At 39.4% G+C, this 20,957-nt stretch overlaps 1 protein-coding gene across 1 annotated transcript in view; it reads right to left on the bottom strand.

The window, feature by feature from the left end:
* Window positions 1-11,768, bottom strand: part of PUM3 (pumilio RNA binding family member 3) — a 37,264-nt gene extending 25,496 nt beyond the window's left edge. The window contains exons 1-9 of the mRNA XM_032477757.1: window positions 11,677-11,768; window positions 10,503-10,718; window positions 7,699-7,834; window positions 7,021-7,096; window positions 4,739-4,832; window positions 4,400-4,466; window positions 3,196-3,370; window positions 2,150-2,253; window positions 1,139-1,217 (exon numbers count right to left, since the gene is read on the bottom strand). Of these exons, the coding sequence (XP_032333648.1) occupies window positions 1,139-1,217; window positions 2,150-2,253; window positions 3,196-3,370; window positions 4,400-4,466; window positions 4,739-4,832; window positions 7,021-7,096; window positions 7,699-7,834; window positions 10,503-10,718; window positions 11,677-11,761 (1,032 nt within the window). The 5' untranslated portion in view covers window positions 11,762-11,768. The remainder of the gene's footprint in view (window positions 1-1,138; window positions 1,218-2,149; window positions 2,254-3,195; window positions 3,371-4,399; window positions 4,467-4,738; window positions 4,833-7,020; window positions 7,097-7,698; window positions 7,835-10,502; window positions 10,719-11,676) is intronic.
* Window positions 11,769-20,957: the final 9,189 nt, after the last annotated feature.

Here is a 20,957-nt window from a genome sequence, read left to right as displayed (position 1 = left end):
GAGGGAGAAAGGTAGATCCCATTTTTATCAATAAGGAATGAGCAATTTCACCCTTAACTATTTTATAATCCTTAGCAAGGATGAATCTCAAGAATGCAGCTTTCAGCTTACATACCTAAACTTATGAATCTCTTCAAAGTTATCCAACTGGCGAGTTATATATATATTCTAATTATGCTTCCCTTATCTCCAAAGGTTTTTTAAGTCTCCTTTTGAAAAAGCCCCAGGGCCAGAAAGATTTGTCTGATTACTTTACATTCACACTAAGTTCCCAATGATTTTTTGCGATTACTAAAACACATTCAATACTAACAAGATAAAGTCTTTCCACTACTGAACATATTCAATTGATCATTTTTCTCAGTTCTGAGAATAAACTCCTGCCTCAGTAAATCTAGAACTTTGAGATCTATGCTGTGCAGGAATGGGAAATCCCCCAAAGGGAAGCAGCAGCATTCTTAGGTAGGTGCCTGCTCTTGGAAAACTATTTTGCATGTCAGTTTTGAGAGGGTCAAAATTCCTATGAATGTTTAACCTGGTATATTTTTTTAAAAAGTGAGTCTTATTATTTGGTTATTACTTACTATCAGAATGAGAACAAATTGACAATGAGTTCACAGTAATGATAAGGCAAGCAAGTATCAGAGGACAAAATGAATTCTCATCTGCAGTCCCATCACTGTCTTGAAGGGCAGTGCAATTTACCTTCACTCTCATATAAGGTCCAGTTTTTCATGGTCCATTTAGTTTTACCTAGTGTCCTCCCCTAACCTCTTAAAGTCAACATAAATTTTTTTGGTATCAACACAGGTGAATTTCAAACTCCCTGAATGCTGAATATTCCTCCAATGTGTTAGTTAGTTAATTTTCTGGTTAGGTTAAGCTAGAGGATACTCTCTGGATTACAATTAAAGTATAACAATTCAATGAAATTGATAAAACTATGGTCAATTCTAGTGTCTTCTGGCAAAAAAGCTAAACGGAATTAGCAGACATGTTCAAAGGAAATTTAGTGTATTATCGTTCCTAAATAAGAAAATAATTCTTTAAAATTTTCAAAAGCCAATATACATCAAAGCGGTATTTCACTTTTTCACACAGCTCTCCCTCCAGTTTAAAATCAAAACCAAGAACTTACTGATCTTAGCTTTGGGGGTGCATAGGTAAAAAAGTCCAAGAATACTTTATGCACTAGTGAGTGCTTAATCACAGCTTCCCTGAAAACAGAAGAAAAGAAAAGAAAATACATCAGATCTGGCACTGCAATAATACAGAGGTAGGTAACCTTGGTTGTCCTGAAATATTCAAAACAAGTGAAATGGTTTTAGTGAGTGTAATCTGGCATACGATAGACTGTATCTTTAGCAATACTAAGACTTAAAATAAAAACCTGGACTATTAAAAATATTTAGTGTCATCTAGTATCTAACTGTCAAACATGAAATTATTCAAAACACACTCGACTTTCTTAAATAAGGACACCCATATTCTTTTACCTAATACTGCACATGTAAAGAGAAATCCACATTTGGACTTTTTTTTTAATAGCTATTTTCTTTTCGACAAGCCTCCTTTATGTGGGTTAGTTTCACAAAATAATTTTAGCAGTTAAAACCTGAATAGATCAGTCTAGTGGCAGCAACTGCCACAATGCCTAACTGATCCACGCCTCCTGGTGTGACACTCGGTGAATTCAGGGGTACAGTAGAGGCACCAAAGACTTCAAGTACACACGGAGTACCCAAGCAGATGGCAAAACATGTTGTTTTTAATGGTAAAGCACTGTTCTGAGCATTCTGGAAGTATTAACCCATTTAATCCTCATAAAATTCTATGAAATATGTACTATTATTATCCCAATTTTATAGATATGGAAACGGAGGCACAGAGAGGTTAAGTTGCTCAAGGTCACATAGTGAATAACTGAGGATTCACACCAGGAAGTCTGGTTCCAGAGGCCATGCCCAAACCACTCCTCTGTGGCACAGATGCTAAGACAACCATGCGCAGGGGCTTTTATGTCCCACAATCCGATTTAAATAACTGACTGTAACTGGGAAACCATCCACCTTTTCTATAGAAAAGGCTATATAAAACTTTCTTCCTGTGAATGCCATTTGTTAAGACAAAACAAAAACAGCTTTCTTACTTTTGGGCCATGGGCGTTAGAATCTGTTTCATTTCATCCATGATAAGCTCTAGTTTTTCTGGCTGTACCTCTAATACTTTGTCCAGTGTTGGGTGATCTGCTGACTGCAAAAGAAAAATCAAACCCCTCTAAATTTAATCAAGTTTCTTCAACTTCAGAACGAAGAAAATCAGTCATTTTACATAAACTTAAAATAATTTTCAGATCTCCCATATTTACGTAACAAGAGCCCGGCAGCAGATACCCTCAAGGAGAAATTCTTGATTATCTCATCCTGTCTGTACACCCACCAATGTACCCACAGAGCAAAGCTGAGTAACAAACCAACTCAACCAGCCAGTACATACCTGCCAAGCATCTAGCACGTACCTAATCACGAGATCAAGCAGTCAGTTAACAAATTCTTGCCACTATGTGTTTGTTCTGTAATGAGCTGGATATTCTTATACTGACTGGTACAAAAGAAACAGAGCACTAAGTTCAACCTAGGAGCTGAACCTGATTAGAAGAGGCAACCCAGGAATTAATCCATCACTCTTGAGATAAACGTGTGTATTTGTGTCTTAAGGACTGAAAGAGATGCTTTAACTGTCCCAGTCCCTTTACTGGCCTTGTACTAAATCCAAGGTTGTTGGGTCTCCCTACTCTGGTTCCTCCCTGGATACAACGTGGAGAAACACAGGAGAAGGTAGTGACAGGGAGCTTGATTCAACCAGAGCTGGTCAGGGAGTGCTGACAAAGCTTCACTGACTATTAAGAATCTTCTTCCTTGGTCTATCTGACTGTAGAAACAGACGTACTGAAGCATTACACAGAGTACTCGGGAAGTAGAAGCAAGAGCAGTTTAACTTACAGGGGATTGAAAGACGGTGCTCTGGGAGGAGGAATTGTACGATCACCTGCTCATTACACCAGAGACTAAAATAATCCCAGAGAATAAAGGGTATGAGAGTCTCTTAAAGGACCAACCAAAGTGAAAATACATTGTGAAAACAACAGCATACAGAAGAAGTAAGCACTCTGGGAAGAACGCCCTGCAACATCACCTTGTAGAGCTGAAACGTGTTCCCATAGAGCTCTTCTGTCAGCATGTTCCTCTGCTCCAAGATGGCTTTGTCATTGTAGGCGTACTCCACGATGGCTGACGCTTCCGCGTGCCGCAGCAGCTTCCTCACGTGGCCTTTAAAACTTCTCATTATCTCCGCGATCTGTGCTTTACTCCTGAACCCAACGTAACCGTGGGAAAAGATCATGATAGAAGGAGAAAAGTTGGGAGGCAACAAAACATAACTTACTTCTCTTAAGACCAACTCATCATTGTGTGCGTGGGGCGTCTAACCTAGAGACATGCTACGAGAAGGAACATCAAGTTGCCCTGCGTTTCTACCTCAAGCTTTCTAAGTGACTCAGGGGCCAGCCTGCCTAGGTTTGAAAGCTAGCTGCTTCCCAGCTGAGAGACCCTAGGCAGGTTACTGGACCTCCCTGCACCTCAGTGTCTTCAGTCGTAAAACAGAAGCAATAAGGCTGATGGGAGGATAAATGAGTTCAGATGCACTGAGAACTGGAACTAGCACACAGGAAGCACTCAGTAAATGACAGCTCCCGTGATTAAATTGTTCAGCATGAAAGAAGTAGGGTAGAAGGAGAAAAGGAGAAGGTAAAAGTCAAAGATGCAGGAAAATATGAATAGAATATATTCTAGGATTCTTAAAAGACTTAATGACAAGTATTTCTATTCCATCCTAAAACAATCAAGCAGCCAATAATTCTAGTCAGGAATACAGTTATTAAAAATTTGTTAACTACACATTTCATTGTTGGTTAATGTATTCTGTCACCTTATTATACTTGAGAAGGGAAGACAAGTATCAATTCCACCTAATTTAGGAAATCCTCCCATCCTGACACTTCCTAACCCAGTGACCCTGCCTCTGAGTTTACTCATCTACCCCTCCCCCATCCCCAACACTCCACCCTCGAAATAACTGGTGACTAATCACAAGTTCATCACAACCATTTCTCTTCTTCCAGGGCTTCACAATAGACTCATAAGGATGCTAAAGGCAGTGGCCCCATTCTACACTAATTTCAATCATTGTTCTGAAGACTACACTCCCTGGAAACATCACAAGCATCTGCTAAAGCTACTGTCAGAATCACAGGCTTTTAAGTAACATTTATTTGCACACAATTGCTATCCACACCTTTAAAAAACTAGTAAAAATATATTTTATAAATAAAACAACTCACCCATACATGAGAAATTTCTTAACAATATTTCTGGAATATTTAGCTTTACTTAATTCTACCAAATCACCTGAAAAACAAAACACATTACAATGATTAGATAACCTCACTTCAGTCCTCCAGAATCAAGGACAGAACCACATAAACACACAATCCTGGGACCACAAACAAGTTAACTCTCTATTTGTTCCAGGCAAAGAACAAATAAAAACAGAACTGGTCTGGCAGAAGTCACACAGCTTCCTCTCAAGAGAATTCTGTCCCAGGACAGTCTTGGTTATTTCAAGAGTAGACAAGCTAGTTTCCACAAATGGTTACACAATTATCTTCAATATAGAATACCTCGCAGTTCTTCAAAAGCCTGTTTTCTCTGCTCTTCGTTGCCATACTGAATGTAACACTGGATCACTCGAGTTGAATCATGTGCAAAGGCAATCTGCAGGAAAACAGTTGGCGTCTTTAGATTAATTTTCCCTGAAGACGTACTTTTTTGTCATCTTATTTATGTTGTGCTACTGCCTCTTTAAGAATTCCCTGTTAGGAAAAAAAGTAGGATCTTCATGGCTAATCAAACCTAGGTTACTTCAGAGAAGAAATTCTTGTTTTAATTGTACAGAATGGCATTCTTTGGCTTGGCCGCCTACCATAATGGCACTGAGACAGGGAGGGATTTAACTATCTTGCAAGATTCTATCGTTAGAATTAAAGCCAAACCAAACCTACCCAGTGATTATACACACTGCATTTCTCATTTCTCTGAAAGTTACTTTCCCTAAAAGAGGACTTTTCCAATTCAATAATTCTATTTTCTGGTTTTTTTCTCAATAATAATGATTTGTCGCTTTATTGTTACTGTTGTTTTTTATACATGACAATTATCGCTACAGAAACATCGGTCTAACAAGGCTGCAGGTTCTCCCTGATGGTTTCTTTTTTTCTTCCTTTTTCGATCTTTTTTTTTTTTAAGACATAAATGGTGTAAGAATGTTTGGCATTGGCAGCCAAAGTCCCACTACATAAATAATTACATCTAGACACAAAGGGGCAATCACATTATGAGCTAACCACTTCAATTCTTACGTTTTCATAATAACCCCTGAACATATATTCAGTTTTATTTCTAGAAAAGTTGTTTTATTTCAAATCTGACTTTCCAGTCTAATCCCCTTCACAGTTATTGGACAGATCAGATCCTCACTGAAGGAGCTGCTGATCAGTTTTCTAAAATGATAACTACAAATAATAAGTCATACACAATTTTTATATGCTATGTTAAGAGTCTACTTTAATAGTGTTTATTATTTGTTGCTCTGTCTTCAAATTTTTAAATTCTAACAAAACAGAAGGCGAAGGTGTATCTTCACCCAAAATCATGGATTTCAGAATTTCCTTACGGGAGATTTGCATAAACATTTTTGATAAAACTTAAAAAATAATTTCTTTAAAAAAAGGCTGTTTTGTGCATATATTGATTACCTACTATATAACCAACATATGTGCTTTAAGTATATTTCTCTCATTGAGACCTCAAAGCAACTTTAAAAGAGGGTTGTTGTTATTGGCGCTTTATAGATGAGAAAATAAAATTCATGAAAAGTTAAATAACTTGCTACCCTTGTGATCCTGGGGGTGAAACTTAACTTCCCTGAGTCCAGATGTATCAAATGTCTAATAGGGATGATGACTTAAGTTAAAGGACACAAAATATGCACTGGTTAGCATAATTCCCAGCACACAGCAAATAATCAATAAACAGGCTGTTATTGTCCAAAGGCACATGTATTCTAAAGAGCAGAGTGAGGATGTGAATACCAGACTCAGTCCCAAGTCTATGGGAATGCACTAATAACCTAACAGTAACTGGGGAAGGATCCTGAGCGCAAATTATTTGTAAATTGAGGATAACAGACTACTGCTAGAGATGAGGAGTTCTATCCTAAAATGATCTTGCTGGCTTTGTAAGGAAGCAGCAGCTGGGAGCTTGCTATTTTAAGACAGTCCTTCAAACTGCAACACAACATCTGGTTAGACCCATGTACATGGTTTGGCAAAGACTGCCCTCCAGGGTCTCCAAAGATACTGAGTCTGTTGGCTAACAAGTGAGTATCACTAAGTATTTATCCAAATATACAAGAGTCAACAGAAGTTTACTATAAAACAGGACTAAACAGCAACAATGAAAATCACTTTAGAACTCCCAAATTTATTAAACATCTTTGCATGATGCTTATAAAAGCAGGGAAGAAAAGAAAGTAATCATACGTTCATATCACATACACAAAATAGCCAGCAACTTGGAATGTACAAAAGTGTGAAGAGTTCACACAAGACACTCCAACAAATACTGCTGAACTAATAAATCCCTAAAGACCACTCTAAAAGAACACTGACTTACTTTAAGTAAACTATTTAAAAATGAACAGCCAAATACTTCAGTCTTTTTACAGTTTCCCAGCAATAAGGCCCCTCCCTCACTATTAAATTTTTTAGTCAGTATTATAAAAGGTATTTGAAAATTGAGCCCAAATACATTAAGGACAAAACCAATTTCACCTGTCATGAATAGTCAACTACCCTTTACTGAGAGTGAGTCAGTTTCAACTGTTAAAACTGCATCTACTTACAGTTTTAATTTTCCCTTGAATCAACTTCTGCAAATCACTCATCAACTTCACTCTTTTTTCTTTGTCACAGTCTTTTCTATAAATGAGAAGAGGTAGAAAACATAGCCTAAGTAAAGACATTATTTTAAACACCCCAAACTAAACACCATACCAGCCTATGTATGTTCACCTACTTCGGTATGATTTTCACTTCAAAGGCAGCAAACCTTTGACACTAAAATTACTATTTCAGAGCAGCCAGAGAAAAGTAATTTTCTCAAAGGCTGAAACTCATCTCACAAGGTATAATTTTATGTATCAGTCTAAATCTTGACAGCCAGAACTTCAAAAGTAAAGAAAATAATAAAACAAGTCCAAGACACCAAATACTCAACTATTTCAAAACCAAGCGGCTAAGAAATTGTCCTTCATTTTCTCAGAAATTTTTCAGGAAGGATGTCAAACCCATTTTAACTCTCATACATTTTCATAAACAGACCCGACCATCCTAATGATCCCACACATTTCTGCCATGGGCAGACATCCGAACACCGATGCCTCTACCGGAGTGTCTGAGTACTCCCTAAATAACCCAAGTGCTACGTCATTTATTTTAGGACATCACACTACTTACAAGGGACACTGTTACTCCTCCACCACCTCAAAGGGCCTAATAATGACGCCATTAGGTAGCATTACCTTCTTAGGATCTCCCAGATCTGCTTTGCCCGAACCACAATGTCATAGTTGGTTTTATCACTGAGTTGCCTGCTCTGCTTCAGCTCTTTCTTCTTCTTTTTGAATTCATCCCATTTGGGCTTCTTGGCTGCTGATTCTAGTCATTACAGAAATTATTTTCAATTTCATTTAACATTCTCAGTGCCATAAACAAGTACAAATGCGGTGCACACAGAAATCACTAATCAAGATGAATACTTATTGTGGAAGCCAGGAGAAAAACATCACTCCCTATCAGCTTATACTTTATTTCATTTTCTGAGCAGTTTACACATTTTAAATTTGGTTGACACCAACTGTTCATTCATTCAATACCTATTTATTGATTCTTAACAGGGTACCTATTAAGAAAACAAAAAAAGGAAACTAAAAGGATTGTAAAAGCAATTAAAAAATTTTTAAGCATCTTTTTTCAACTGTAAAATAAAATTTTACTTTAGACCATTAAAATAATCAGACTTTAGGTATAATCAGTTTTCAATGAAGACAAAAATTAGTCCAAATTACAATAGGAAAAACAATATTCAAAAATTCACTATTCTGAGTGCTGTTACGCATTTAGCAATTTAATTCTTCTAACAGCCCTGTGAGGTGCGTACTTTTATTATCCCTTTCCATGTCGGGGAAACAGAGGCATCAAGCAGTTAAGTACTTGTCCAAGGTCACAACTCCTAGGTGGCAGAGCCATGATTCAAGCCCAGAGATGACCCGGAAACTTCAGTCTCTGCTGTCTCTTACCCAGGACAGTGCACAATCAAAACCCCTAAGTTCTCTCCAGTTAGGGTCATGCCGTAAATGTCAGGTATCATTCTATTTGTTATTTTTTGTCTTCACCATCTGAGTAACTTATCAACTGAATAAAAAAGCCCAATGAGGCAAAACAACAACTTAATAAAATGGGCATTATTCACATGAGGACCGTGCAAAGAACTCTTAGGAGAATTAGTTATTCCTAAATACTTCCCTTTCTAATTAGAAACTACACTCATTATAAAATGCTTGGAAAATGTAAAAAACAAAATTCTCCTACAATCCTCAAACCTAGGGATTAACATTTTCTTCTTGCCTTCTTCCCTATGCATGTTTTATGTTAATTTTCTTTAAAAATTCAGAATCTTAGTATCTTTAAACATTGTTAAGTTGCAAGCATCCTTCCATGAAACTAAATATTTCTCAAGAATATAATTTTTAACAGCATACAATATACTACCATGTATTTAATTACTCCTCTTACTGCTTACTCATTTATTCCCAGCCTGGTAATGGAGAATTACAGGCAACAAAGGGCATATTTAGCATTAATATCAGGGCATCAGGTACTATACAGCAGAGGATAGTAACTGATCTGGAGCTCACTTAATTCCACAGACATATGGGCACCCCTGACACAGGCCATGCTAGGCTGCAGTAGATATAAACAACTCTGGGGATGTCTGGTATCCAATCAGCCTCAGTTGCTGGTATAAAAGTATAAGAAAATAAAATCAGAGTTCCATTTTGAGATGCCAGGAACTGGTCTGCTGCAGCAAATGGAAGCAGGGCTATACCACATTAGGATAAGAATGTGTGTGTTTAAAAATGCAGGTGTCAAGAACTCAAGGCTGGAAAGGAAGATTTAGGACCTACTAGGGAAGCTAGGAAAGGGAAGCAGAAAGAGAAGGGGAGGAGAGATGGGGGCTGGAGCACGAAAGAATCCTACAGGCCTAATGAGAAATAATGAAACGCTTCCCTGTCTTCAGGCTGCTATCCCTCCAGGGAGCGGCCCTAGGCAGAGCGGAGAGCAGGGACCAGGGCTGAGGGACTGGACTAACGTGGCCCCCTGGCAGCGGTCTCAGTTGGCAGGAGCAGGGTTAAGGATACACTATGTGGGAGGAAAAGAGGATGAAAGACAGCAGAGAAATTCTCAGAATGCTGCAGAGCAGGTGTGTGTACGTCAGCACAGGGGACCTGGAAACTGCTTGTCTGAGTGCAGCGCAGGACAACGCACAGCAAGGGCAGGCTCTACAACAGACAGCAAGCCTCTGGGTTAGAAATGACCCCCTGAGCATCCTAATGAAGAGACGAGTAGTTTGTTTCAATAGACAAATAGGAGCCCTGCCAACACTGCTGATCACTCAGCACCCTATCCTGAGCCAATTCAAGCCAAACCCATCACGCGTATACTACACCTTTCCTGGAACTGCTCCCCAGGCCTGAGCCATCCGCTGGGCTGACTATATTAGGCTACATACGGCAGGCCGCACGCTTCTCGTTTACCAGGGCATCCCTAGCAAGGTGGGTACCTACCTGGGACACAGCGGTTATTTAGGGCCAGCTTCCATGCTGGTTAGCTGGGGCCCGCACCTTTACTGGCTAAGAATTTTTATCGCCATCTCTGAGGACAGCGCATAGAAAATTCAAGTATTTATTTGTTGAATAAACGAGTTCATTAATTTAAGCCTACAGAAATGAATGTTTTATTGCGGTTCCAACGTACAAAGCATTACAACTTGGCCCAACTCCACAGCTAGGGTAATTTAGCAAGGGCCTAGGAAGTAAGGAATTCTCAGCACCAGAGAACAATTTTGGCCAGAGAAGATGCCTTCTGTCGCTTCTTTAACCCTACCTACCGTGCCACAACCACCTCCACTCCAAATACTGCCTGTCGAGGAACAAGAATGGGAGGTCCCTAACGGACTTCTGGGGTCCCCGTGGACAAAGGTTCAGGCAGCAGCTCAGGCAGGCAGGGCTTCTGCGGAAACGACGCTAAGAGGATTACTCCTTACCATTTTTACTGTCTGGCCGGAATTTTCTCTTCTTGTTGAACTTACGCGCCTGCTGGAAGTTGTTCTTTGGTACTTCATCCCCTTGCTGCTTATTCTTGAACTGCTTCACACCTTTTTTCCCAGGTTTTGTGGCACTCTTCTCGAAGTTCTTAGCTGTGATTTTAGGTCCACCTTCCTTAACAACTTTTTTTGGGAATGTCTTCGAAGAACCAGAATCTAGTGACAATAATAAGTAATTATTAGTTCAATGACCCTGGGCCTAGATCTTTTATCCACTGGGTTGTATATGCTACAGAAAATTACACACTCTTCAGTGAAACCTACTTTGTCTTAATCTCAAATATAGAGCAGAAGGGGACTTAAAAAAAAATCAAAACAAAATTTAAAAACTTTCTTTGATCATAAAATTATAATACAGGTTCATTATAGAAAACCTACAAAGTAGAGAAATACATAATATAAACTACCCATAATTTTAGAGATAACTGTTGTCAGCCATATTTCTGTTATAGGCATATGGTCAAGATATTATTTATATGTCTTTGTAGGTCTTGTATATATGTGCATGTGTATTCACGGTTCAGTAATGTAACAGCAGCCTAAGAATAAAATGAACATTTAAAATTTAGAAAGTATATCATATAGACAAATTTAAAATGTTTATTTTTCAAAATTTCTAGTTTTGGAAACTTCTTCATAGGCTTTGAAAAAATTTTATCTGATAAAAATCTTTGGTTAACAAAGCTTGCAAATTAAGTACATAACAAATGAGATGAAAACTCCAAGAGCTATGCCCTAAGAAAACAAAAACAAAAACAAAAACTAAAACAAAAACAAACCAAAGACTGTTTAGGAAACTAGTTATTTACACAATTGCTGACTTTTCTATTTTGCAATACTGACACCTGATGGAATAATAAAGACATCACAATGAGAAATCCTGGAGATAGAGTATTTGGTTTACAAGTAGGTGTGTTAATTAGCCACAATTTATCAAATGTTAAAATAAAATGTGATGAATTAGTGTGACTAACATGAGGTAACAGCACCGCGAGCTGAGAAAGGGGTCTCACCCACCACTTACCCTGGCTGTTCTGCTACAAGCCCCCTCATCCCAACCCCTCCCTCCGAGGGCCAAAACAACCACATGGGAAGCATGCTTTGGCTGTCTTACCATTGTTTTTATGAAGTCTGTTTTTCTCTTGTGATGTCTTTGTACCTTTTCCTGTGAATTTTTTTTTCCCTTTGACTTCCATCATAGCAACTCTGTAAAACAAAGACAAAATCCAAAGAGGATCACTGAACTGCTCTCATCTAATAAGTCATTAAGTAGTCATTGCTACATGCACTCCTTGAGATCACAAATGCAGGACAAATCATTTGCGTACATCACAGGCACCAGGAGTCCAGGAACTATGCAATCACTGCTTCTAAGATTGTAAAACTGAAAATAAACACGGTATCAATACAAAAACTAAGAACACACACACACAGACACATCTTGGCTAATGTGTGATGTTTTGGAGGCAACATTTTAGCAATAGTAATGGCTAAAAATAGACTACTATTTACACTAAGCACCATACAACTGTCAGTGTTTGCATTTCCTACAGCCTGTGTGGAAGACTCTGAGGACAAACTGACAGTATTACCATTTGATTTCTTGGTCTCTACCCTAAAAAGACAGGAACAAGAAACACATTGTACTCATCACATATTCAAATTTAATGAAAGATTATCTAAAAGTTTCCTATGTAACCCAAGGTAGGGAAAACAGAAAACTAGCTTCAAATGTTTAATTTGTTAATTCTCTAAGAGGCAACAAAGTAATTCTCAATGACCTCCAAAATAAGATTGTTGAAATATTTCATACTTCCTTTTAATTAATCTGCCTAACAGGTTACTTCTTGGTACAGAGACCCCACCAAACACAGGGCAACAACAGATACCTCTTCGGCTACCCAAGGCTCCTGAAATCAGCAGACTGTACCCCGAGCAAAAGTTACTATGCTTCATTTGTATATTCTGTAACTTCCAAAGTTGCATATTCAACTCATTTCTAAATTTCTGAATTTGACCCTCTGTAGTAAGATGCTAGGGATCCCTAGACAATTCCAGGTATTCCTACACAAGAATTTTCCATTGAAGAACAACAAATTTCTCAAGCTAAATAGGTAAATGAGAAAAAAACAGTTCCAGAGTGAAACATATTTGGGAAATAGTGAGTTAAATGAAAATAATGAATGAAGCTTCTTTCTTCGTAAAAAAAAGGGGGGGGGGCACTCTTTAAATCTGCTATTTTAAACCATTTATCACCAAGCACAAGCTAAAGCATGCAGGGATTTTCCAACCACGGTTGAACCAGTTTTTCCTGGAACATCTCTAGGGACCAGTAGGGATCCAAAGAACACTATGGAAAAAGCAGCTCTTAGTCTAGGCTTTACTATGATTCTGGAAAATGGATGGCCCCTGAACTGCTCCATTTCCTTTGGACATTAGCGACTGCAGGGTCACTTTACCACTTGGCTATGGCCTTCATAACCACATCTGCATCCCTCAGCTCTTCTGTGCATGTAGTTTCCCCAAATTCATTCACTGATACATTTTCTCTGTCTATTTAACTGTTTTGATATAATTTGTTTTAGAGAAGACTTGGGTAAGGTAACAGGAAATTCCAGTATACCCCACAGCTTCCTCTAATGTTAAAATCTGGTCATGGTGCATTTACCAAAACTGAGAAATAACACTAGTATGACACTACTGAATTTGGACTTTGCCAGTGTTTCCACTAATGTCCTGATTCCGTTCCAGTATACACTGCATTTAATGATCAAATCGTCTTAGTTCCTAACAACCTGTGGCAGTTTCTCAGTCTTTGTTTCTCATGACTGAGGCAGTTTCATGGAGATCAGCACTCTGTAGAACATCCTGCATCTGTGGTTTGTCTGACACCTTCTCATGATTTGACTGGCGTTACAGATTTGGCGGAATAATACCATAGAGGCAGGGGCCCTTCTCATCACGTCATGTTGGGAGCATCGTATCAACAGGACCAGTGATATTAACCTTGATTACTTAGTGAAAGTAGTATTTGCCAGGTTTCTTCACTGCAAAGTTACTAGGCTACCCTTCCCACACTCTATTTATTAGAAGGAAGTCAACTAAATTCAGTCTAAATTGAAGGGGAGGGGAAATAAGCTCCACTTCCTAGATGGGGGAGTATTAAAGAATTTGAATCAATATACGAACATCCCCACAGCAATTAATAAGTATTTTGGATGATATATTTTGAGATCATGCAAATACCTGGTCCCCCACTGACTTCAGCATTCTCCAGTGGGTCTTGGTGTTTCAATGGTGATTTTCTATTTCCCTCCGTTACATCTCCTTTATTATTTTGAATTCTTCTGTAGGGAAAGTTTATTCCTTCTCCTGTATTAAATACATTCCTTCTCATGTCTTTAATCACTTATTTACATCAGTATGGCCTCACAGATACTTTGTTACTTGGGTTATAGACTAAGAGTATCTTTATTTTGTTGCTCAAATTGTTTCAGCTTTGAAATCTCTCAGGTTGCTTCTGTGTCCTTTTGACATGGTCCATCCTTTTTTCTTTTCAGCATGTCCTTAATTCTTGGCACTTGTTTCAAGTTTACCTTTTATTTTCCCTGCATGAGCCCTAAAATCAGCCATTTCTTGAAGGAACCCTGGCTCCTTTTGCTGAGATGTAAGAGCTAGGTGTGCTTGTCACTGGGATGTCACTGCTTCTACAACTTTTCACCAGACAGGGCTGGGTAATGTACGTATGTAACTAACCTCTGTGTACACACAAACCTGTATTTCATATCTAACTATTAAGCAAGTTTGTACTAATGTCTCCAACTCTAATCACGAGCCACAGGGTTCATTCCAGTCTTCCTCTCTTGCTTATTAGTAACTTCTTTGACAGTGAGAAACCTGCCTCCTAGGATCTATGATTTATTTGTGCATTGGTCAGTCCTAGAAGACATGTAAAGTAGTTTCAGAATTGCTAACCGTACCTCCATGAGAAACAAATTTGCCAACTAAAATACTGTGTTTACTGACAGTTCTTTATTTCTTTTCCCTCACAGTATCCATTCAAGACACAGTTTTCCAGTTACCCAGGTCAACCAGTTTCCCTCCTCTCCTTCAGCAAGGTTATTTTATACATTTGTAGCAGTTAGATTCATTTTGTCCCAGTCTGCATTACATTTCCAGATATGTCAGCTGAGGTTTCTTTCATCTGCACATTCCAGTCCATTGTTTGTGGTGGACAGTGCTGATTTTGACAAATGCAGAATCATGCATCCTCCACCACAGCCTCTTAGAGAACTGTTCCACAACTCCTAAAAGTCCCCTGTGGAGACCCTTTTGCAATCACCCTGTCTTGGTAGTGACAGCTGCTTTTTCACCCTCTAGTTTTGTGCCTTTTCAAAAATATCATATAAATGGAACAAGACAATATACAGCCTTTTGGGTCTTGCTTCTTTCACTTGGCAAAATGCACTCTTGGGGACCCAGTACTATCACATCCAACCACCACATTCCAGTGTTTTGAAACTGTTTCCTCTTTTCCCCTTCCCTCTATTACCCCACTTAGGCTCTTCATCTCTTTCTCAGATTGTTTTCTGCCATTAGACCCATTTAGCTATGATCTACTCCCTGCTGCCAGATTAACCTTCCACTGACACATCTGTTTCACGCCATTTCTCTGCTCCAACACTTTCAAAAGTTTCCCACTGCCTATAGGAAGTATTTCAAACTCAGTCTGGCATTCACAGTCATTCAAAAATTACACACATCACAAATACCACACTTAAATCATCCTTACTCCCTCACTATTCTCTTTCAGGAACCAAACTTTAAAGTCATTCTCCATTTATATAAATCCTAGGCATCCTTCAAACCCAGACTAACTGACAATTTCTTACCATTCCTCCTCCATACAACTTCCTTTTCTCCCAAATGATTCTCCTCATCTCCATGGCATATTTTGATGGCCGTCTTATAACACCTTGGACTTGAAATGTGAATACCTACAAACTATGTGCTAGAAACCTGATGGGTTTTTAAAAACATATAGGAAAAAACCAAATTGTGGTTTAACAGAGGAGACAAGCAAGCAGAAAATTGAAACACAACATAATTAAGCACTATAACTTGAGTATATATAAAGTGTTTAGAGAGTCACAGAGCTGAGAGCCCAATTCTGCCTTGTGAAGGAAAACAGCAAGATTTCCCATCGGTCGAGGGACCTATGACTGATGTTTTCTCACTCCTCTCAGCAGACTCAGCATTGTACTTTTAAAGTAGTGAACATTCAATACCCAACCTCTAAATGCTGGCATTCCTCAAGTGCTCTCCCCTCTCTCCACACTTCTCCCCATGTGATCTTGTCCAGTTCTATGACTTTCTATGCTGGGCTCCAAACGATTTTTCCCTTAGGAATGTCTCCTTGGGCTCCAGACTTGTGTATCTATCTGCTTACCTGAAATCTCCATTTACTTGTCTACCAGACACCTTAACACTTAAGAGATCCAAAACACAGTTCTTTAACTTTCCACTGCAAACCACCCCAAAACAGTAAAATCCTCATTCAAAACAATAACATCCTCACCTATTTCTCCCCTCCCCATTCTTCCCCATTTCAGGTGTGGCACATCATCCACTCCACTGCTCAAGGAAGAAACCTGAGACTTAACTTTCCTGTCCCTCGTCTGCTACATTCAGTCCTTCAGTAAATTTTCTTGAGTCTCCTTTAAAAATACCTGTAACCCACCAACTTCGATCTCCACTACCACCACCCTAATTCAAACTATCATCAATAATCTCCAACTATATAACCAATAATAATCCAAACTATTATACATTTTCTAAAAAGGACCAGGACCTACTGTGTTTCTCCCTTGCTTATAAGCCTTCAGTGTGTTCTAACAAATGGGAGTATTTTTCTATCGTAGAGTAAACCTAAACTCCCACTGTGGCCTTCAAAGCCCTGCCTCGTCCCACCCTACCCCTGTACCTTGTATCGCTGAATTTCTAATTCAACTACATTGGTCCCCCTTCTACAGCTGCCACCTCAGGGACTCAGCTCAAGTTACTGCCTCTGCTGAAAGTGGTTTTCCCTGGGCTTCCAGATTGCAGGGTTGCCTCTCGCTACGCTCTAGTCCTCAGTTTAAAAATCACTCCCTCAGACTAATCTCCACCTCAGCACCCAGCTCGTTTTCTTCTCAGGGCTTACAATTTGCAGCTGTATATTCAGGTGGTAAACTGGGCAGCCAGCACCGAACAGGCGCAGAGTGGATGTTTGTCAAACACAAGACAGAAAGGTTGAGAGCGACTAGCACCGGCCAGGATTTTAGCGGCTGAACGTAGCTCAAGCTAACCCAGCACTCTCAAGGCAGCATGATAGGGAAAGGAGCTGAAAACCTGCCTTTGTCGCCAGGCTCCCGTCAACTCCCAAACCCCTAGAGTAGGAAAGGCCACAGAAGACTGCGCGGCAGGTGACAGGTGTGAACACCTCCAGCCAAGAGACCTTCCCACTCCAGGGCCACGCAGGGGGCGAAGCCCTCCCGGGAGCAGCCACAGAGCTCGCGGCACTCACCTCACACGTGTGGCCCAAACAGGCGCGGGTCTCAGTTCCGCGCCTAGGCTTCCGCTTCCTCTCCTTGCCCCGCCCCCTAGCCTCGTTTTCCCTTCTTCTGCCCCGGAACTGGGGTTAAGGGGTGGGGCTTAGCTGGAAAAACGGAAATTTGGCATTTCTATTGGTCCGCTTCTATTTATACCTCATCCAGAGGCGCGAGGGCTGCGCCATAGCGGGTTTTGGCCCTTGAAAGCATCCGTGGGGCGAGGACGTGATAGCGGCTCTTGAAAGTGACGTCATTAACCCTGTCGCTTCCGGCGAGAGGCTTCTCGCGAGGGCTGACCAACTGTGGAAGCGGAGACTTGGTTGGCGTGGCTGTTCTGTAGCCGGAACTGAGGTTAAAATAGTTAACGCTGCTAGAGTGTGTTCATTTGCATCCTTACTGGCAGTCTAGCGTGGGGCTTTAAAGGGATACCTCGGGAGTGGGCTTGAATTGTAATCCTGATTTTTTCCGCTGGTTAGCTGTGTGGCAAATTTGGCAAATTACTGAATTTCTCTGCGCTTTGGTTCCCTGATCAGTAAAATAGAGATGTCTAAGTCATACATGGAAAGCGCCTAGCACAGTGATTGATCAGGACAAGCGCTTAAGATATGTTTGCGGTTGTAAATATCTGCGCATTCCTCCAGGCTGAAGTTATCCAAGTGTCCATTTAAGGAAATGAGACTGTAATTAGGATGTTATCCCCATTTTACAGATGAAACACACCACAAACTTGATCGGGTCAAACAACGGAATTTATTTTTTAATAGTTCTGGAGTCTGGAAGTCGGAAGTCACGCTTTTGGTAAAGTTGTGCACCTTCTGAGGGCTTAAGGGGAGAATTCTTTGCCCCCTTCAAGCTTTTAGTGGTTCCAGGCGTTCTTTGGTTTGGGCCGCCTAACTCCAGTCTCTGCCTCTGTCTTCGCATGACTTTCTCTTCTACGTCTTTTCCTCTTCTATGTGTTATAAAGAAACTTGTCGTTGGATTTAAGGCCCATCAGGATAATCAAGGGCGATCTCATTTGGAGAACCTTACTAAATTAGAACTGCCAAGATCCTTTTCTGAAGTAAGATCACTTTCATAGGTTCTGGGGGTTGGAACACTGACATATCTTTTGTAGGGCCACCTGGAAAGTTGAGAAATGGGACTTGATCCCATCGGTTTCGAGCATCAGATTTTACTGTCTTCCAGATCAGAGTTTCCTGCCTCTTAAGGAATTAGGTTTGAGGCTGGTTAACACACTAGACTATGCTTCCTGAGAGGAGGGGCCATCATTACTTCCCAGGCAGCTATCCACTACTCAGCCAACAGACGTTTGATAAAGACTTACTGTCTGCTTTAAGTATTGTAAGTATGTTTGGATGAAACTCATTTAAGTCTCATAAGAGCAGTTGAATAGATCTTTTGCCCTCATGTTATGGAGAGGAGAAACATTCAGGAGTTTTGATCCAGTGAGTCTGACTCCAAACTCAACATGGCTGCCTCTGGACTGCTTTCTCTAATTCAATTATTCTCCAGTAAAGGCCCAAGAGGAGAGAATACAGAACAAGAATTGCAGGAGGACCAGCAGCAGTGTCTCTTAGGCAAATAGTATGATATGTGCTAGCCAAAAACAAAACAAAACAAAAAAAACCCTTCACAAATATACCCTACCTCACAGACCTTGGAGGGGATATATTTATATTTTCAGTGCCACAGATAGCAGCACCACATATCTTCTCAGACTCATCCATGTAGCTGTGCTGTCCAAAAGTGGGCTGACTTGAGTGTTTTATTTGTTTGGAGTGTTTAAAGTATTCCGTGGTTTTGCAAAACAACTAAGAGTTTATTCTATAATTTTAGAGTTAACTAAGTTAAGCCAATTGATTCTTCAAATATCTAATGATCTAAATGTTGAGCATTTTATGTATTCCTAGAAGCATAAATTGCTCTTCCTAAATGATATAGCATGCAGTTTAATCAGAACAACTAGATTTGTACATATCCAAGAGGTTTATAGTAACGTAATTTAGAGCATTGGTATAGGAATCAGATGTATCTGGCTTAGGATCCAAGGTCTGTGTGACCGTAGACAAGATTGTTAATTTGTATGGGCCACAATTTCCGCATATGTAAAATGGGAGTAAGAGCACTTATCTTTTGGGGTTGCTGTGTATCTCAAAACTGATAATACCTATTAATTTATCAGCTAATAGTAAATGTTGAGTGATTCATAGCAAGAGAAAGGGGGGGAGAGAGAGAGGGAAAGAGAAAGACCTGGCAGGGTTCTCTTTCTATTTCAATGCCTAGAACTGGGTCACTTGGCCACCCCCAGGATGGGAAGACCATCAGACACAATGTTAGTCAGGCATTTGGATTTCATTCTTTTTCCAGTACTCTAGTAAAATTAAAGGTCACTTAGCGAATATGCTTTCATCCAGCAGTAGAGATTTAATTTGTTGTTTAATTTCATTTAAAGCTTAACTGTAGTAAACTAAAACATAAAATAATTATAGTATCCGACATGGTGGATCTCAATTTGGCCACACATCAAAATCACCTGTGGAGTTTTAAAAAACCCCACTGATTCTGATTTAATTAGTCTGAAATGGGACCTGGACATTGAGAATTTGGTTAAGTTCCTCTAGATCATGCTAAGGGGCAGCTAAAATTAAGAGTTCCTTGTTTAAGGAATAGAGTTCAAGTTGTTGATTTTATTTTCCCGTTAACTGAGGATTAAACCCTGTAACCTTCTGGTCCCCCCTTTTGCAGTCATCAGAATTAGAGAATTAAAGGTGTAACACACTTGTTTCTGTAAGTAGACTGTCTTGGACATAACTATCTCCCTTGTTGCTTGCGGTCACCTGCAGTAATTTATCATTAGATATTGAAAATGGTTTAAATTTGAACTATACACTTTCAAATGTATTCTGGAAAATGTTCACTTTTTTTCCAATTCATTATGATTTTGTGTAATTGTTCTCTTTTTCATAAAAATAAAATGTTAGGTGTCAGCTCCCACACATCTCTCCTCCCTCCAAATCAGTTCTTTAGAGTTCTAACTAATGGGTTTTTAACTAATTGGTGTTGTTTCTCTGTTTCACAAACGCATAAGCAGGGATAAAGGGCATGTTATTGATATAAAGCATAAGTGAGATTTTGGCAAAGATTGGGTTTTATTTTCAGGACCTATTAGAATCATAAATCCATGGAAACAGAGCAGTTGCCAACACGTTTTCCTTTAGTAAAAAAGAACTGCTTCTGAGTAGAGTGGATTGTTTTTCAATACCATACATTTGCTAAAAAGTGCACAAATATAGTCTACACATTAATTGTGCCTTCAGAATGTTGTGGTTACTGTCTAATAAACACAAAATTGACCTTTTCCTAATTGACTTTCTTTGGTGACACCCTTAGGAGCCACATAAAAAAATCTTATCACCAAAATGAAAGGGTATCCGACTGTCATTTAAAATACCACCTTTAATGAAATATCATGTCAACATGTGATAGAGAAATAAAAACAGAGATTAGTTAATATCACTTAAAGCACAAATTAGTTATACATGGAGCATTTACAATGCACTTTGGTTTTGTAGAACTCAAGCAGCACGTACCAGCCCAGGGCTTTAGCTAGAATAAGGACAGTTAACGTGTTCTTGGTTTAAGTTTTTATTTAAATTTTGTTTTCAGGCTTTATGAGAGGTATTTCCTTTGGAAACTAGTAACTGATTTTGGCTTGTGACTTCCATGATTTCTGAGCAATAAAGACTTCATAACCAAGCTTATTAATGAATTAATAACTTCTAATTATTCCCCTCATTTTACCTTT

Source organism: Camelus ferus, chromosome 4, assembly GCF_009834535.1.
Source record: "Camelus ferus isolate YT-003-E chromosome 4, BCGSAC_Cfer_1.0, whole genome shotgun sequence".
NCBI lineage: Eukaryota > Metazoa > Chordata > Mammalia > Artiodactyla > Camelidae > Camelus > Camelus ferus.
The sequence above is the reverse complement of the archived record's forward strand: the minus strand, read 5'-3'. Positions and strand labels throughout refer to the sequence as shown.